The 20,841-nt window shown below is 37.3% G+C and overlaps 1 protein-coding gene across 4 annotated transcripts in view; it reads left to right on the top strand.

Moving 5' to 3' along the window:
* Nucleotides 1-9,262, top strand: part of ALCAM (activated leukocyte cell adhesion molecule) — a 208,397-nt gene extending 199,135 nt beyond the window's left edge. For 3 of the 4 annotated variants that reach the window (XM_054550354.2, XM_009238568.4, XM_063721593.1), the window contains 2 exons: nt 4,253-4,365; nt 6,831-9,262. In XM_054550354.2, the coding sequence (XP_054406329.1) occupies nt 4,253-4,340 (88 nt within the window). In that variant the 3' untranslated portion in view covers nt 4,341-4,365; nt 6,831-9,262. 4 annotated transcript variants of the gene reach the window in all.
* Nucleotides 9,263-20,841: the final 11,579 nt, after the last annotated feature.

Raw genomic sequence — 20,841 nt, 5'->3', positions numbered from 1 at the left:
TAATCTGATGTTAAGAGCATTTAGTGACTCGTTCAATATCAATATTCTAGTTTTCAGTCATAGAATTATTTTTGTTCACATTTTTTGCTGCTGATATTTCCATCTGCTTACCAAATTTTCCTTTAAGCCACTGAGTGAGTATTATATAATTGACTTAAAATTCTTGCCTGCTGATTCCAAAATCCGTAAATCTGCATCACCTAAGGACATCCCCTGGACTTTGTGTTACATTTTTCTATTCTGTGTATGTATTGTAACTTTTTTATTATTTAATGGATTTTGTGGGTGATATGTTTTAGATTATAATTTCTCTTATATTTTTCTAAAGGATATGAGTTGTTTTTCCTAGCACACAATTAGATTACTGGCTAATTACTCTGCTGTCACTGTCACCTTGCCCTTGTGATGGTTAATTTTACGGTTTGTATTCCATGTCTGTCTTAGGATGAATGTCTAGTTCTTTTATTTTATTTTATTTATTTATTTATTTTTTTTTGAGATGGAGTCTTGCTCTGTCACCTAGGCTGGAGTGCAATGATGTGATATCTCGGCTCACTGCAACCTCTGCCTCCTGGGTTCAAGCGATTCTCCTGCTTCAGCCTCCCAAGTAGCTGGGATTACAGGCACACGCTACCATGCCCGGCTAATTTTTGCATTTTTAGTAGAGACAAAAATTTTAGATAAAAAATTTTTAGTAAAGGTTTTGCCATGTTGGCCAGGCTGGTCTCGAACTCCTGACCTCAAGTGATCCACCCACCTTTGCCTCCCAAAGTGTTGGGATTACAGGTGTGAGCCACTGAGACCAGCCTGTGTCTAGTTCTGACACATAGTCTTTCTTGGTTTTTCTGGGGTTTCAATACAAAGACCGATGTGTTTGCTAAGCAATTCTGGCTTGGTGAAGTTCAACTCCAAACTGCGCGGGTAGTACCTAAAAATCTGTCAGGCTTCTAAGCCTTCTGGTATTGCTTTCCACTAAGCTCTTTGAAATTTCTCCCACATATGCTATTCAGGGGATCATCCAAGGAGCTTATCATAGTGTATACACAAATTTGGAATTCTTGCCACCCTGTGGCTGTCTCCTTTCTAAGATTTTTCTCCCTTGATTTCTAGCTTTTGGTCTACTTAGTCCATGCCTCCCAAGCTGAGAAGTGCCCTCAGAGGAAAAACCATGTAAAATTTTCTTTCAATTTCTACTTTATTTTTGTCACTCTCAAATACATTCACATACTTCATTCTGTACTTTTCTGGGGGTTTATAATTGTTATAAATATAAGAGTTAACAAAGTACACTTGGTTTTTTTTTTTTATTTTCAGTATTTCTCAAAACAGAACTCCTTGTAGTCCATGCTTTATTTCAAGGTTGTGAAATCATTTGCACACTCAATGAGAATATGGCTTTATTCTTACCATACAGGTCAAGGCAGGTTGAAAAAATTAAAATTGCAATTTATATTACAGTAGTCACTGTCCTGATATATTACATTGTTGATTTTTTTAAGTTTTATTTTTTAGGACTTACCAACTGAATGTTGACTTTTTTATCTATCACTCTCTAGTTGCTCCAAACAAGTTATGATTCTTACTTTAGATGAAAGGAGTGGCAGTTAATGAAGTGAGTTTAAAAGAAAACAGACAAAAAGAGAAAGCAAAAGGAGAAGCAGAAAGAAAAAGAAAAGAGGAATGGAATGGAGAAAAAAATTAGAGGGGTGAGAGAAGACAAGGGGAACAAAAAAGAGAGGAGAGAAGAGATTTTGGGGGATTATGTGGCTTTTTAAAATTGCCACAATATCTTACTGATTTATAGAAATTATAGTTATTAGGCTATATAGTTAGTAGCTATTAGAATAATCAAAGACCTGTTTATGAATATAATTTTGTGCAGAACTATCTGGAAAGGTTGGATTAAGAATCACTCAAGTTCTGTCATTTCAATGTAGTATTTTGTCAACTTGCTTATAAAAAAAAAGCTGGGTATGTATGGACTTCATATTGGTGAACACTAACATATTAAGGAACAGTGGAAGGAAATAGACGTAAAGTATCACGTCAGTTCAACTTAGTAGAATAACGATCTTTTGGATGCCTACCATGTTCTAGTCACTGTATTATGTGCTATGGATAAAATATAAATAAAACATAGCTGTTATTCTCAAAGAGTTCACGGCCAAGTCAAGGAAACTAAAGAGATTTCTTACATCTCAGTATTTCCTTGGGGCAGATGGATGGAGAACTGAGCTAAGAGCTTGAAGGGAAAGCTGGATTCCTTTGCATTTTTTAAGCTAAAGAAAGGGATACTTTCTAGGATGTCAATTAGAAGCCTGAAAGAACCATGCCTTAGGAATAGGAGCAAGTCAAAAGTAGACCAAATTTTACTAAAATTGCAGTGGGCCTCCAACACAGGTCAATAACCTGACAGAATTGTGTAACCAGCCCCTTAGCCTAACAAAGGAAAGGAGGAGCCATAGCTGATAGAAAATAACATTCTGTAGGGGCTCTACAGTTCTTTTGTTCATAGGGTCAGCAAAATTTAAAAGGACAAGATTTGCAGAGTCAAGAAAATACAATCAATAATCTAGAGAAAAAGTAGATAAGATAAGCAAAGAATAACTGAATTATTTGAATATTGTAGTTAATAGATAAGGCAATGAAAATAACTATAAATATATAAGAAAATTTGTAAGAAAAGATACTCAAAAGAGATAAAAGGAGTAGAGAATTCAAATGCAATAATTGAAAAGAGAAAAAGAATTATATCTTTCAGTTCCAAAATGTCAATTTGATTTTAAAGGACCAATTGACATTTGGGAACTGAAAGACATAATATTAAACACTGTGTTTTCAGTAGACGAATTTAACACAGATGGGCCACAGCAGAGCACAGGAGAAGGAAATTGGAATACACATCGATAGAAGACACCCAGACTGAAGCACAGAGAGGAAAAAGAACAGCCAAGACCAACAAGAGCATAAGAAACTTGTGGACACACACACGTCTAAGCTCTGTATAAAATTGAAATTCCAGAAGAATGAAAGAGCAAGAATAGCAATCACCAGTAAAATAAATAAATACATTATGGTTTATTCACCCTATGACATCCTATAGACCAATAAGAATGAACAATGTATAATCATGTGCACCATTATACATGAATGTCACAAACTTAAGGTTGAATTTAAATAAAAGGCAAACGCAAATGAATAAATGTGAGATGATTCCATTTATCTACAAATTACAATAGCAGGTAAAACTATTATGTGAGAATTCAGGTTGCAGTAGCCTTTGGGCAGGAAGTAGACTGCAAGGGCATGTAATGGTCTGCAATTGTCTCTTATTCTGGAAGCTGGGAGGAAAGGAAGGAAGGGAGGGAGGGAAGGTGGAAGGGGTGCACTCTTGGACATACAGCTACCATTTGTTCTAGTTTCTCCTAGTTAGCCACAAAACCTTAACTGTGTAATTAAGAAAACCTGATTTCATGTCTTAAAGAATAAGAGTCTAGGCATAGGTAATCAAAGTAGCCGCTAAGGCATTGGTTTTCAAACTGTGGAAGGCAGTGGAATCACCTGAGGAGTTGTTTGAGATCGCAGGTCCCATCCCCACAGTTTCTGTTTCTGTTTCTGTAGTTCTGGTGTAGGGCCCGAGAATTTGCATTTCTCGCAAGTTCACAGGCGATGCTGATACTGCTGGTCTGGGGACCATAATTTGAGAACCAGCCATGTTAGAGTTGCTATAGCTTCTGTTGTCAATGTTCTATCATAAACTTGGTCTCAATAATCTGGTTGTTGATGTATTCAGTAAAACAGAATTCATAAAGATAGACATAGGCGTTAGCTCAACTGGGATACATGATGGGGAACACCAGAAGGGAAAACGCCTTCATGAAATGTCCTTAAGAAAATTTTTTTGGAGAAAATTCGCTTAGAACAAAAATTTACACTGTCAAATGAGTTACTTCCCAGAAAGTGGAGAGAAAACCTAGCTAAAAACATGATGCATAAAGTGTTGTATAGTCTGTTTTCAAAATAATTAATTTTTTTTCTCTTAGCATACATTTACTGGAACCCCATCACCAAGCTAATTTCAGTAGAATGTGCTCCATTATCAGTCAAGGCTCACAGATGTGGAAATTTTTGCCTAGCAGTTTGCTGTAAAACATTTGCTTTTCAAAGACACAATAATTCAAATCTTAAAATTAAATATAAAAGTTGAACATGCATATGTCAATATGATGAAGTTGATTTAATTCTCTTACAGGACTGCATCAAAACATGTAAACAAGGACCTCGGTAATATGGAAGAAAACAAAAAGTTAGAAGAAAACAATCACAAAACTGAAGCCTAAGAGAGAAACTGTCCTAGTTGTCCAGGTGAGTAGTCTGTTCACAGAAATAATTCCCTAGCAAGTAGGAAACATCCTTAAAGATGAAATCCTTTACGTTAAGATGCTCCATAATTACAGCTTTCAAAACAGGAAGAGAGGGATTTTTTTCTTTTTATTATACTTTAAGTTCTCGGATACATGTGCAGAACGTGAAGGTATGTTACACTGGTATAAATGTGCCATGGTAGTTTGCACCCATCAACCCGTCATCTACATTAGGTATTTCTCCTAATGCTGTCCCTCCCCTAGGCCCCCATCCCCTGACAGGCCCCATTGTGTGGTGGTCCCCTCCCTGTGTCCATGTGTTCTCACTGTTCAACTCCCACTTATGAGTGAAAACATGCAATGTTGAGTTTTCTGTTCTTGCATTAGTTTGCTGAGAATGATGGTTTCCAGCTTCATCCATGTCCCTAAAAAGGACATGAACTCAACCTTTTTTTATGGCTGCATAGTATTCCATGGTGTATGTGTGCCACATTTTCTTAATCCAGTCAATCATTGATGGGCATTTGGGTTGGTTCCAAGTCTTTGCTATTGTGAACAGTGCTGCAATAAACATACATGTGGATGTGTGTTTATAGTAGAATGATTTATAATTCTTTGAGTTTATACCCAGTAATGGGATTGCTGGGTCAAATGGTATTTCTGGTTCTATATCCTTCAGGAATCGCCACACTGTCTTTCAAAAGGAAAGTTTTTCAAAAGGAAACTTTCGTGACTCAGAAAGTGTTTTCGGAAGAATGGAAACTTACCAGTTTCCTCCACTCCCTCCTCAAAATAATCATTATCCTCTGAATAATAAAAGCCAACTATGAGATGTTAACATTCAATTAGCATTTTATATTTTAATGCAAAAACTTTAAGTGCAAAGAAGCTTTACTTTTTTGAATTGGTGTTTGGGTTCAGTAAGAACAGATTCTAATGCCTTAGATTTATTTTAAATAAATGATTATGAAAATAATTTTAAAATATGAAAATTTTAGGCCAGGTGCAGTGGCTCACGCCTGTAATCCCAGCACTTTGGGAGGCTGAGGCAGGTGGATCACTGGAGACTAGGAGTTCCAGACCAGCCTGGCCAACATGGTGAAACCCTGCGTCTCTACTAAAAATACAAAAATTAGCCAGTCCTGGTGGCAAGCACCTATAATCCCAGCTACTCTGGTAGCTGAGGCAGGGGAATCACTTGAACCCAAGAGGTGGGGGTTGCAATGAGCCGAGATGGTGCCACTGCACTCCAATCTGGGTGACAGAATGAGATTCTGTCTCAAAATATAAAAATAAAAAAATAAAAAATTTTAATCTAGGTATTTGATAAAAGCATGAGTGTATTTATACAGCCAATATCCCAAATCATTTTAATGAAAAGTCTAACAAACTTGTGAATGTGTGTATACATATACGCATATGCTTTTATAGGTAGTATATGTATGTGTATGTGTATATATGTATCCATGTATCTATATGCACATATGTAGAGGCATATGTCTGTTACATATGTTATATATATTTTACATATAAAATAGCTGTGTGTGATTTTTAAGACAATCTCAAAAGAGGTATGTTTCCATGGCATTGTCACCTGCAATTTGAGGTTTTTCTTTTTATTTGTGTTCCCTTAAACCAAGCAAATAGAAGAGCCATTTGGACTATTAATGCGTCTTTTAGAATAACTGTTACTATAGCTTACCAATATGATATGACAAGCCCCAACCACCACAGTGAACCTCAGGTTCATTATAAATAAACCACAAGTCACAATTTGAGTGGGTCATCCAAGTTAATCCCACAGTAAGGATGGAGCATGAGAAAGTACTGAATTTAAAAGGATGCACACGGGGGAGAACAATAGAATAATTGAAACAAGACTTGTTTTTTAAAATCTGAAAGCCAGGATTTTAAACTGTTGGGGTGAAAGGAATCAGAACTGGATTGCTTCTCTATCTCACCTTTCATTGGAGGTCAAGTATGCAGCATTCCCACATGACATTTTTTGTTTGTTTTTTCCACTTCTCTAGGGTTCTTTTCCCCAGTCCTTTGTAAACATAGATTTTAACTACTGTTTTCTTCAAAATTATAGAGTTTTCTTCAAAGTTATAGAGTAACTTCTCAATGAAAAACTGTACTTGAAGACAAATCCCACGAAATAGTGTGATTTGAAGAAATGAGTGTACTTTTAACCTAAAGAGAAATGCAATGAAATATTTTCTTGAAAAAAGCTTGTAATATTAGTATTAATTTTACAAAAAAAGAAAACTGAATAATTCCAAAAATTATTTGTAGAATGGATGCAGCAATGCCTGAGATTATAGATGGACTCGGGGACAACAGAGTTTTATAAAAGGCCCTCCTGTAAAGTAATTTACTAAATTACTTTTAGTACAAAGTATCTGTTGATGTTAAAAAATTATTGCTTTGGCAGCTTATCTAAATTATGCTTTTTTTTCATTTCAGAGATTAAAATCATATAGACCAATTGAAGCATGAACGTGGATTGTATTTAAGACATAAACAAAGACATTGACAGCAATTCATGGTTCAAGTATTAAGCAGTTCATTCTACCAAGCTGTCACAGGTTTTTAGAGAATTATCTCAAGTAAAACAAATGAAATTTAATTACAAACAATAAGAACAAGTTTTGGCAGCCATGATAATAGGTCATATGTTGTGTTTGGTTCAATTATTTTTTTTCCGTAAATGTCTGCACTGAGGATTTCTTTTTGGTTTGCCTTTTATGTAAATTTTTTACGTAGCTATTTTTATACACTGTAAGCTTTGTTCTGGGAGTTGCTGTTAATCTGATATATAATGTAATGTTTTTATTTCAATTGTTTATATGGATAATCTGAGCAGGTACATTTCTGATTCTGATTGCTATCAGTAATGCCCCAAACTTTCTCACAAGCACCTAAAACCCAAAGGTGGCAGCTTGTGAAGACTGGGGACACTTACATTGCCCTAATCAAAAACTGTGATTTTTATCACAAGGGAGGGGAGGTTGAGAGTCAGACTGACAGATACCATAGGAGCCGACTCTTTGATATGCCACCAGCGGACTCTCAGAAGTAAATCACAGATGCATATAGACACACATACATAACGGTACTCCCAAACTGATAATTTTACCTATACTGAAAAAGACATAAAACAGAATTTGGTAGCACTTACCTCTACAGACACCTGCTAATAAATTATTTTCCGTCAAAAGAAAAAACACAAGTGTGTGTGAGAGACAGTTTGGAAAACTCATGGTCAACATTCCCATTTTCATAGATCACAATGTAAATCACTGTAATTACAAATTGGTATTAAATCCTTTGGGTTATCCACTGCCTTAAAATTATACCTATTTCATGTTTAAAAAGATATCAATCAGAATTGGAGTTTTTAACAGTGGTCATTATCAAAGCTGTGTTATTTTCCACAGAATATAGAATATATATTTTTTTCGTGTGTGTTTTTGTTAACTACCCTACAGATATTGAATGCACCTTGAGATAATTTAGTGTTTTTAACTGATACATAATTTATCAAGCAGTACATGAAAGTGTAATAATAAAATGTCTATGTATCTTTAGTTACATTCAAATCTGTAACTTTATAAACATGTTTTATGCTTGAGGAAATTTTTAGGGTGGTAGTATAAATGGAAACTTTTTGAAGTAGACTGGATATGGGCTACTTGTGACTAGACTTTTAAACTTTGCTCTTTCAAGCAGAAGCCTGGTTTCTGGGAGAACACTGCACAGCGATTTCTTTCCCAGGATTTACACAACTTTAAAGGGAAGATAAATGAACATCAGATTTCTAGGTACAGAACTATGTTATTGAAAGGAGAAGGAAAACTGGTGTTTGTTTCTTAGACTCATGAAATAAAAAAAATTATGAAGGCAATGAAAAATAAATTGAAAATTAAAGTCAGATGAGAATAGGAATAATATTTTGCCACTTCTGCATTATTCAGAAACATACGTTATTGTACATTTGTAAACCATTTACTGTCTGGGCAATAGTGACTCCGTTTAATAAAAGCTTCCTGTAGTGCATTGGTATGGATTAAATGCATAAAATATTCTTAGACTCAATGCTGTATAAAATATTATGGGAAAAAAAGAAAATATGTTATTTTGCCTCTAAACTTTTATCGAAGTTTTATTTGGCAGGAAAAAAAAATTGAATCTTGGTCAATATTTAAACCAAAGTAAAAGGGGAAAAACCAAAGTTATTTGTTTTGCATGGCTAAGCCATTCTGTTATCTCTGTAAATACTGTGATTTCTTTTTTATTTTCTCTTTAGAATTTTGTTAAAGAAATTCTAAAATTTTTAAACACCTGCTCTCCACAATAAATCACAAACACTAAAATAAAATTACTTCCATATAAATTTTATTTTTTCTTTTGGTGTGGGAGATCAAAGGTTTAAAGTCTAACTTCTAAGATACATTTGCAGAAAGAAGCAACATGACAATAGAAAGAGAGGGTTATGCCACAATTATTTCTTGGTTTCCACTTGCAATGGTTAATTAAGTCCAAAAACAGCTGTCAGAACCTCGAGAGCAGAACATGAGAAACTCAGAGTTCTGGACCGAAAGCAGAAAGTTTGCTGGGAAAAAAAAGACAACATTATTACCATCGAATGAGTGCCTGGATAAAGAGGAAAGCTTACTTGTTTAATGGCAGCCACATGCACGAAGATGCTGAGAAGAAAAAGAATTCCAAATCCTCAACTTTTGAGGTTTCGGCTCTCCAATTTAACTCTTTGGCAACAGGAAACAGGTTTTGCAGGTTCAAGGTTCACGCCCTATATGTGATTATAGGAATTGTTTTGGAAATGGATAACATACCCGTCTATGCCTAAAAGATAATAAAACTGAAATATGTCTTCACAGGTCTCCCACAGCTGTCTGACTCTTGTCTAAAGTAGAATGTTCATGTGTGGAAAGTGATTGTCTTTATCAAATAGTGGAAAACTCACTGTGACTCTCCATCTTTCCGGAGAAGGAGTGCAGAAAAATAAAATTCTCCTGCCTTCCTACTAGGTCAGGTGGGCTACCTTAGCTAGTCCCTAGATTTCACCAGTGATTGATTCTGTAATGCATCTGTCTTCAATGGTAGGATCATACTTACTCTTGGATGTCCCATGTAAGTGTCCTAGGACCTTAATTAAGAGAACATTTTCATATTTGTTCACTTCTGCCAGTAACATTCTATTCAGATTGTCATTTGGAATTACCCAGGCCTGAACTTTCAGAAAATATATTCCCTTCAGAATAAGGTAAAGCCAGCTGTGTACATAAGAGAAGGAAATTAACATTTATTGAGCCCATACTATGTGCTAGGGTCATTCATACATTAATGCTTAACAATTAACAGTTGTAAATAGTACTAAATATCCTCCTCATTTAACAGCTGAAAACCTGAGGTTTAGAGAAACTTCATAATTCCCAAATGCCCTTAGCTTCAAAGTAGATAAGTTGGGTATCAAACTACATCTGAATCCTTGCCCCAGCCTACGTACTTCCCTAAGTTCCTCTAAAGAATGCTGCTTTTCATAATATGTAAAATTGGAAAACATTAACTGACACATGGACTGGTTATACCATTGATAAAAGGATTATTCTGAGATATTTAAATCATTCAGAAGGGCAAAATTGCATAATTTTTCTACAGTACTTGGATTAAACATATTAGACATGTTATTAGAATGTATAATATATTCCACATCATATTTTTAAACATCACATATGTTATTACATACTAAGTGCCTATTATGAGACAGATACTGTATTGGCACGTGTTTTAATGCTTCATTGAATTTCTCTGATAGGAGAGGTGTGATGCCTATTTTAGAGATGAAGACTCAATGCAAATAACTTTGTCACAATTCCAGATACAGAGTGGTTGAGCCAGGACCCGCTCAAGTTGCTGAAGTTCAGGCTCCATTCATTATATTGTTTATCGTCCCATTATAAGAATATACATCCGTCTACACTTGGAGAGACTAACAAAAAGATAGATTAGCATTAAATAACCTATTTGTTTTTCTGGTAACTAGTGCCATTGATATTCAAGGTAATATGATTAAAATAAGACATTAAAACTGCTTTGAAAACAATAAATGACGGTATAAATGTTAGCTGCATTTTAATCTTATATCTAAGGAATTAAATGGATCTAACTACTATTTGAAAAGTCAGTGCAGTATATTTGGCTGTATAAACATTATACTTTCACAGTAGGAAATACTTCAGTTAAACACTGAAGATATATTTCTTATGTAGGCTTCTTCATTAAAACTTTCTTAAAAATACTCTGTATTTTTACATGAAGCCAGAAAACTGGGGCTCATTTTTTCTTAGCACTCTATCTTCACCTGTTCATTCTCATTCTAATCCAGTTTCCTTTTATCCTAATTCTGCTTCTCATATTTTTTCCTGATAAATGATTTTCACATGCACAAATATTCATTGGAAAATGAATACCTAGGCACATGACTCCAAAAGCAGATCTCATTCTCAAGTTATTTGTCTTATCCGTTTTTATTGGCTAGCTCTGGGAAAGGTTTTACCCTGTAATGATCAAGCCTCTAAATGAGAGAAAAGATCTTCAATTAGGTATATAGATGCATGCACATGCACACAAATACACAGAGGCAGACAACACACACACACACACACACAGACACACACACTATGGGCTATTTTATCCCTTTTCTTTTTTTTTTTGAAGAGAGAACACAGGATTTGCTTATCAGAAAAGAAATCGAAGGACTACAAAATATTTGTCAAAAATAGAAAGCAGCTAAGAGGTGGAAATATTCATGATGCTTTGATGGGAGGTATTCATAAGTCAAAGGTCCAATAGTGTATTAGACCCAATAGTTGCAACAAAATTTGTTTGAGTAAACCTAGTCATATAGTCTCTATACTACCAAGAAACAAGTGAAAGCCTCAATATCACAGAGGCTCAAAATAATGTTTTTACATTCTTTGAAAGACCATGTATTATCAGAGAGCAAAGGCTATAGTCTCCAGAAAGTACAGTATTTGATTAAAAAAAGAAAAATCTGAGGCTTGGCACAGTGGCCCATGCCTGTATCTCCGACACTTTGGGAGGCCAAGGTGGGAGGACTGCTTGAGACCAGTCTGGGCAACATGGTGAAACCCTATCTCTCCCTCTCTACGAAAGACACAAACAATTAGCCAGATGTTGTGGTACAAGCCTGTAGTTCCAGCTACTTGGGAGGCTGAAGTGGGTAGATCACTTGAACCCAGGAAGTGGACGCTGCAGTGATCGCTCCACTGCGCTCCAGCTCAGGCAACTGAGCAAGACCCTGTCTCGGGGTGGGGGGCGGAAGAGTACTTTTGGATGCTGTCAGCAACTCAGTTTGGACTATTTCGGAGTTAATAATCAAAATAAAATTTTAAGATTTCCCAAAAATATCTTTCTTTTGATTCTGCTTTCTCAGGTAGGCCATAATAATTTTAGCTTCAATTAGCAGTTTAAATTCACAGCTTGATTCACATAACATCTGAGAGGTTCACTTGCACACAGATAGCAGTTTTGGACAGCTCTGTGTAAGTCTTTGAATTCTCATCAGTAAGGAAGCCACAGTTTTAGTTAAATAAGATGTGGTTACTGCTTGAAAACTGATTCACAACTCTCCCTGGAATGACTTATTAAGGAAATGGAATATTTCTGTTACAAAAAGGTTTCTATCTAAGCATTAGAGTCATTCCTTGTATGCTAAACCATTTCTAAAAACCAAGTTTGCTCTGAAATTTTGGGCTTCTACATTGTTGGTAATCACTAAATTTCTTTTTCTTACCTTGATTATAATTGTCTATGAATATCCCTAAAATAGTCTTTAATTGAAAGCAAATAGTCATAACCTATTGTTGAATCTGATTCCAAGAAGAAGGACTATTTGAAATATTTGTAGGTTTATTTACCACAAATATTTTAAATTACTACAAAAAGTAGTAATCTTTTTATAATATTTCTTAATTTAGAGAGCTTTTTTTTAATCTAATAGCAGCATACAAGCTGTGTAAAAGATGATGGGTTTCTGGTCACACTGGCAACAACACCACATAAACAACAGATCAATCTGCCCCCTGTTCCTAACTGACGAATCTGTTTACAGAGAAATGTCATTAAAAGATTGCCTGTAGTGGCTTTGTTACTCTTCTGTTAATTTGAGTTTAACCTTTCTTGAATGTAATAAAATAAACTCATTAAAATACCAAATATGTACTTCACAGTTATCACCACAGCACTTAACTATATGTTTTGTTGTCCTGATAATAATAGTAATGTATGTAATCAGTGTTCATTTCAAACGTTTACATTGATTGAGAAATATAGTTGATTTCATGAAGTTTCTATAACGTTGATGGAGTGAACTTCACAATGGTCTCTTTAGCATCGTTGCCCAGTAGTACCTGGCATTGCACCAAAGAAAACGCAGTGCAGGGGCGGGACAGCTTTTGTTGGTTCAGCCTCATCATTCCTCACTCTTATTATTGGATATCGCATATGAATGCTTGTATAAGTTGTGAATGGGAAATCTGCTTCTCAGTTTCTCCTTTAAAAGATTTTTCCAAGCTTTTGATCCAATGGGGAAATCCTGTGGTTGGGAGCAAAATCAAGTGGGCTTTACCAAAATAGTTTGCGTTGCATTTTAAAAATTAAAGTCCAGAATGGAGCAGCTGAGGTTTGGAAACTTGGATGAGTACGAGGAGCGGTTCAGTTATGATTTGGGTCTCCAAATCAGCTTGAATTTCCAGATTTAAATCACATGTATTTATAATAGCAATTAACTGAGCATTTGCTGAAAGATGCCTTTGTGTAATGAAGCATGTGACTAACTATCAGCACCAGTCGACATGCTGGTTTTATCCCTTGTTCACATTTTCTTCTTAGAGAAGAAAATTTTCTTCTCTCCGTTTCCCTCCCAGGGCGACTACAAAAGTGGGAAGTTTGTGTTCAGTTTTAAGGTGAGTCCCATGTGGGCAGGGATGGCTCTCTGGACTGAGGAGGCAGCAGCTTCTTAGAGGAAGCTACCACAGGGTAAGTCTTTTCCCTCCATCCCTGTCTGTGCAGGTACCAGAAGATGCCTCCTTAAGTTAAATGCTTTTGCAAAAAGCATCCTGTCGTTTCTTTGATGATCCATTTGTTGCATTAGTTGCCCTAATTCTTTACCCTTACTTATATCCATATCCTTTGCCATGTGACTTTGCAGCTCCTCCCACAAAAGTGCCAGAGCATCATTTCCCATCTCTTGATCCTACATTGGGCCATATGATTTGCTTTGGCCAACAAAATCATATGGAAGTGACAGTCCACTAGTTCTGAGCCTCGGCCCGAAGCTGCCTACTGTGTTTCCTCTTGCCCTTTTGTATTTGTCACTGCCATGAGAAAAACAGAAGCAAATAACCCTGCTAATGCCAAGAGGAAGTTGAGAGACACACAGAGCAGATCTGTACCACATAAGGTGCCTCATTCAAGGCCAGCCTGGAGCACAGCTCCTAGCCAATCCACAGGTACATGAGCAAGTCCAGCCAATGTCACTAAAGCCCAATCTGTATCAGCTGTCTCTCAGACAATCCACAGACATGTGGGCCACAATAATAAATAATTGTTGTTTTTAAGCCATTGCACTTTTACATTGTTATCATGCAACAATAACTAACTAGTACACCTTTTCACAGGCAACTGAGTTCCTGATTGACTTATTGGTTATGGTAATATCAAGAACAGTCATTCCATAAAAATTCAGAGACATTTTATTAAAACTCCACTGATAAGTCTTTTGTGCTATCAAAATGCTTCCTTCCTCCTTGAGCTTTCTGGGACCAACATTCACGACCCAGAACCCTCAACATATAGAAATATGCTATTGAATATACTTTAGTATCAATAAATAAAAATCCATTGTAGCAATGCCAGGTAGCAATTTAGAGATCATTGTTAAGTATACAAATCATACAGAAGTCTCTTGACAGACCGGGCATGTGATGTGTTTTGCCTGGGCTGGGCCACATTTGCCCTTTTTCATTGTTCCAAAAGTTCATCGTTCAAGGTAGGTCCGTACAATTGCTCTTTCTTTGTGCCCACATAATTACATGCCAATACCTTTTCTCAAATTAGAAATTATATTCAGGCAAGAGATTCTGCTGACACCACACTCCTCACCAAATGTCAGAATCTCTTAAAAAATACTGTGAGCTCAAAAGGCCTAATTAGGTTTTCAGTAATTCATGTCATTGGTCATTAGGACAATCATACAAATCAGCAAGCACTCAGGTGTCCAGACACTAAATGGAGACATGAATCTAAAAGATCACCGGCAACAGCCCTAAAAGAAATCAAAAAAGTTTTCTCACTGCTTTCATTAACCTTTTCCTTATGTTTTCACATTTCAGGCACTTATTCTCTAGACCTATAAAACTGCTCAGCAACAAGGTCCGGGGAAAGGAGGTGGAAATAATATGGATGGGCTATTTAAATGACATGTACTTGGGAAGTAGTTATTAAACATACGTACAGATGCATACATCCTCACCCATTTTCCTGCAAGCTTTCGGATTCTGACTATCCACCCTATCCTGGATGAAGCAACAGTAACAACGATGAGAGGGGAGACAGACGTACTTTGTTCTTGTGTTCCCAAAGGGCACAGGGCATTCTTGAGGGACAGATGAACTTAATGATTTAATAGAAATACCATGACCTTTAGAAATAAGCAGACTCTGATTGGACTTCTAAATGAATACTATGGATCTACAATTTATTAGAAGTGAGGCCTTGAGCATAATACCTAAACCCCTGAGCCTCAATTACATCATCTGTAGGATGGCAGCAATACTAATTGTATCAGAGCTTGTTGCTCTTTAAAGGATAAAATGCACACATTAAAGAGAAAATGGGGGCTGGGCATGGTGGCTCATAACTGCAATCCCAGTATTTTGGGAGGCCAAGGTGGCAGGATTTCTTGATGCCAGGTGTTGAAGACCAGCCTGAGAAACACAGCTAGACACTGTATCTACCCCCCCCCAAAAAAAAAACAAAAAAAACCCCCAAAAAACAGGTATCATGGTGTACATCTGTAATCCCAGCAACTCAGAAGGCTGAGGCAGGAGGATCACTTGAGCCTAGGAGTTTGAGGCTGCCGTGAGCTATGATCACACCAATGTACTCCAACCTGGGCAACAGAGCAAAACCCTATTATATAGTTTGGCTGTGTTGCTACCAAAATCTCACCTTGAATTGTAACAATTAATCCTCATGTGTCAAGGGCAGAGCCAGGTGGAGATAATTGAATCATGAGGGCAGTTTCCCCCATACTCTTCCATGGTAGTAAATGAGCCTCACGAGATCTGATGGTTTTACAAATGGGAGGTCCCCTGCGCAAGCTCTTTTGCCTGCCGCCATGTAAGACATGCCTTTGCTTTTCCTTCACCTTCTGCCATGATTGGGAGGCCTCCCCAGTCTTGTGGAACTGGGAGTCCGTTAAGCCTATTTCCTTTATAAATTACCCAGTCTCAGGTATGTCTTCATGAGCAGCATGAGAACACACTAATACACACTTTAAAATTATAAAAAAGGGAAATGACTGTGGGACCCACTATTAAGTATAAATTAGATTACTGCATAGCAGAGAAACCCAATTCAACAGAAAGAATATGTTCCAAATTAGAGACAGTAAACAAAAAAATTGTTTTCTGTTTATTTGTTTGTTTGTTTTTTAATGACAGTCACAAGCAGTATCTTTTCCCATCTTGGGAAAGCAGTTTCTGAGAGCTGCTTACTTGCTGGTGGTATTTGGTCTAATAGATTAATCTTTATGCAAATACTGGCCTAGCTGCTTGTAGTTACTCATGGAAATTATCTCCACATATACGAAGCATTTCTCATTTTAGCTAAAGTCAAATCTGTGCTTCTGTCAGCAGGGTAGATTGCAATGTCAAAGTTTATCATAGGCTAAAGGATCACAGTGATACAGAATGGTTGGACTCCTGGCTAAACACTACCCTTAATCCTGGAACTGCAGCCCTAAGTGAAAACAGCTGACCTCATTTTTCCACCCAAATGTTGCTTTTTTGGCCTGCCACACCCCTATCCTGTGCCCATAAAAAGACTTCAGCTAGCAGAGCAATACAAGCTCTGAGCATCGGGGATACAAGCTGCTGAGTGGTGAGTGGAGAAGCAGCATCACAGCATCAGAGACTATGGATAGACATGGCTACCTTCAGACAGTGAGGCTTCAGGGAAAGATCACCTTCTTCCCACACCACCCACTTTCCAACTCCCCATTCCACTGAGAGCCACATCCATTTCCCAATAAATTCCTCAGCATACACTACCCTTCAATCCATTCACATGACCTGATTCTTCCTCGATGAACAAGAACTCAGGTGCCAAGAGGGAGGGGGCTTGGACACTGCTGCAGGGCTCGCACGGAGCCTGCTCCCACCAGAAAGGAGCGACCAGCAGTTTCCCGCGTACGTTCCCTCCGGTTCCCACACTTGCTGTGCAATCGCATGCTCCCTCTCTCAAGGAGTAGCAAGTGGCAGGCTGAGTAAAACAAGCCATCCGAGTTCCTACCCACAAAGGGTGTCAGGGGAACTATCCCGTCTCAACAGTTACCACCTACACAGTAGGCACTCAATGTATATGAGTTCATCTTACTTTATCCTTGTCCACAGCAGTTAAAAACAATGTGGACACAGGTGGCTCAGTACAGCTAAGATCGACAGTGTGACATTTAGGTGACATCACCTCTTTCAATTTTCAATTCAGTTTAGTTACTTGCTTTCTTTGTATCCTAGTCTATTTTGACTATATAACCTGGCATGCTATGTTGGGAGAAAAAAATTAAATAATTTAATGAAAGAGCTTTAAAGATCCTCACTGATCAGAGATTTTGAGGGCATCATCAAACAAGAATCTTCCTACCTCCCTACTATTTTCCCTTCTCCTTCCTTATGCTTCAAGTTGAGAGAATCAAAGCTGCAGATGCAAAGCAAGCACTGGGCGGGAATGGAGAAAAAGAGCAGTCAGACCTCACTTTGTCTCCAAGCCTTAGTTATAAGAAATAAAAAAAAGAAAAGCCACACCTTACAATGAAGATTGAATTGTTGATTAATAGCCCAGACACCCTTATTGAGTTGAGTCCATGTTTTCTGATTTTAAGTGACTATAGAACTGTTTATTATCTATGAGTGGGCCAGAAACTTATGAATTCTGCCCCAGTTCCCATCCAGGGGCAGGGAACTTAAAAATAAGGCCCTTTTTGCTTAGGGATCTGGTTCTTTAGATTGAAAGTCGTTGAGTGAACAATACAGCAACAAATTTAACAACTGCTAATTTTTGCCACATTATTACTTTTATGCCTACGCTTAACAAAGGAAAAATCATCACCTGCTATATGGAGCCATAAGTAACATCCAGGTAGAATGCCAAAAGAAATTAGGCAATTGTGGAGAAGAACTGTTAGTGGTAATTTCTTTCTTACCTTTCCTCCTGTTTTTCTTCTGTTATGCAAGTCTTACACACAAACCAAGTAGTGGATGGCACAAATTATCCAATCGCCATTACAACTAATGAGATGAGCTTTCTATTGTATTCAATTACAATTTCAGTTTTGTAAACAAATCCATCTTCCATTGTGTCCTGATACAAAACTTAGTAAATGGCCTTATAGAGTCCTTTTAATTATTGCCAGTGATAGTGGATTTAAAGGAGTTGGGGTCATCTATCTAAATTAATGCATGGGCTGATTACAAAGTACGTCACAATGCAATTCGTTTCTTAAAGGATCTTTTCTGAAATTAAAATAACACATGGTTAGACTATCATTTCCTTGAAATTCCTCTGCATCCCAGTCAGCTTATAATTAATATGCAAGGATAATCATTCCAAATGCAACTTTTAATACCACTGACATGTTCCTCCCTTAGAAGCTAGCAATTTCTAATCCCTTTATTATTAATTTGATTAATGCAAACTACTATATGTGGCTGTGAAGGAACAGAGGCAAATCAAAGTTAGCACACTAACTCATTTAAATTTAAATTGCTGAGAAATGATATGCTCTTTAGCCTGTGATCTCAAGCAAAAGAAAAAAATATCTCTCGTACCAAATAATAAATTTTTTTCATATATGAAGAATCCAAAGAAATACTTCCAGTTCAAAATGATTCTGAATTCTGGAATGATATATTCATATTCTCTGTGGATTTAAGGAGGAAAAAGAAAATTCAGAACACACCTGAATAACAGTAAAGTAACTCCAAAAGCAACTTGGTTAAACAAGAACTCATGTGCTAAATGAGAGGGTCATCCAGGCTACAAACAACACCTTAGAGAAATATAACGAAGATAATTTTATAAACCTCATTTAAATTTCATTTTCCATGCTAGTGTCCTTTTTGCATTTCACTGATCATCATTTTAGGCAGTTTTTCCTGTTCACCTTGAAGAATACATGATATTCTATAGAAGGTAGCTTCATCTGCATTTAGGATTTTTGGAGTATGTGTGTTGTTGTTGTTCTTTTTTTTTTTTTTGAGATGGAGTCTCGTTTTGTGGCCCAGGCTGGAGTGCAGTGGCACCATCTCAGCTCACAGCATCCTCTGCCTCCTGGGTTCAAGAGATTCTCCTGCCTCAGCCTCCCAAGTACCTGGTATTACAGGCATGCACCAGGACACCCGCACCGGACTAATTTTTTTGTTTGTGTTTTTAATAGAGACGGGGTTTCACATGTTGGCCAGGCTGGTCTCAAACTCCTGACCTCAGGTAATCCACCTGCCTCAGCCTCCCCAAGTGCTGGGATTACAGGCAGGAGCCACCATGCTCAGCCTGTATTTAGATTTTAAAGTGTAATGCACACATATAAACACACACACAATCTATTCATATAAATAAGGAATGTGAAGCTCAGAAAAGTACTTTCTGAAGAGTCTATATTCCATAGTATGAAAAAATATTTTTTATTTCAACATTGTTGACTTACTTGCAATAGCCCATTCACCTAAAATGCCTTTGTTTTTCCCTATAATTATCCAGATACTTCTCTTTGAGACTAAAATACAGCTGAATAAAGTTGTGATCTTTATTTTATTTTCTAATGACTTCCATGCACCCATACTTAGAAATATCTGGTTCATGGCCGGGCGCGGTGGCTCACGCCTGTAATCCCAGCACTTTGGGAGGCTGAGGCAGGCAGATCACGAGGTCAGGAGATTGAGACCATCCTGGCTAACACGGTGAAACCCCGTCTCTACTAAAAATACAAAAAATTAGCCGGGCGTGGTGGCGGGCGCCTGTAGTCCCAGCTACTCGGGAGGCTGAGGCAGGAGAATGTCATGAACCTGGGAGGCAGAGCTTGCAGTGAGCCAAGATCGTGCCACTGGACTCCAGCCTGGGCGACAGAGCGAGACTCCGCCTCAGAAAAAAACGAAAAAAAAAAAAAGAAAAAAGAAATATATGGTCGTGATAGACCCTCAGTAAATAAGTATAGGAAAGAAGTAAAGCAAAAAGGGGAGAAGGCAGGGGAAGAGAGGAAGAAATATCACAGAACACATAGTAATTGAGGAGACCATGTAACTCAACAATCTACTCATTACGCTAATGAGTTTTTTCCACATGCTTATGATGTTTAAGCAAATTGTTTTTTTAACTATCATATTTCAGCAATGCTAAGGTCTGCCTTTTTCTTTCTCATATTTTACCTTCTCTATAACTGAGATGCAAGTTATGCTGACGAACCCTTACTTTGCCTGGCAGCAATCATAATATAGTTATCATTTTGTTAAAAAAAACAAAAGCTCCAGCATCGAAACTTGCAAAATTAAGTTTCAGAATGTTGGAGGAAAATTAAGGACACTCTTTTAATCTATAAGATGCAAATGTTGTGGGTGGAGATGAGAAAGGCATGGATCAAGCTGGTTGAGCAAGTTCCAAATGAAATTCTAAGGTAGAATCTCTCGAAATCATTGTAAAACTGACTTAAGAGCCCAGCACCCATGGTCTTTAGTTATAGTTTGGCTCTTAATTGGACAAAGAAAAACGTGTGGAGAAGCGTAGACCTTGGTGACTGTCAACTGAAAAGCAATGTGGAAGAGTCATACTCAGAATTGTGAGAAATTCTAGGAATTGTTAATCAACATAATTTACTAATATTGTTGATTATTTGTATGGCAAGAGTAATATATATAATTAAAAACTAGTGTCTAAATAATACTGAAACGGGAGAGTTCCCTGATTTTCCTAGCAGGATGTGCGATAGGGGTGTGGCTCGCCTGTTCAGTCGCCCAGCAGCTCAAACCCCTAGGGAGAGCAGGCAGACTGGCAGGTGCAGAGGCCTGGCCAGGCTTTCGGCTCCAGCTCCGCGGTAGTGTCTAGGGGTGGGTGCCTGCAACCCCAGTGTTACAAAGCTCTTTCAGCTTTGCTGTCCACA

This window comes from Pongo abelii, chromosome 2 (genome assembly GCF_028885655.2).
Source record: "Pongo abelii isolate AG06213 chromosome 2, NHGRI_mPonAbe1-v2.0_pri, whole genome shotgun sequence".
In the NCBI taxonomy this organism is placed as follows: domain Eukaryota; kingdom Metazoa; phylum Chordata; class Mammalia; order Primates; family Hominidae; genus Pongo; species Pongo abelii.
The sequence above is the reverse complement of the archived record's forward strand: the minus strand, read 5'-3'. Positions and strand labels throughout refer to the sequence as shown.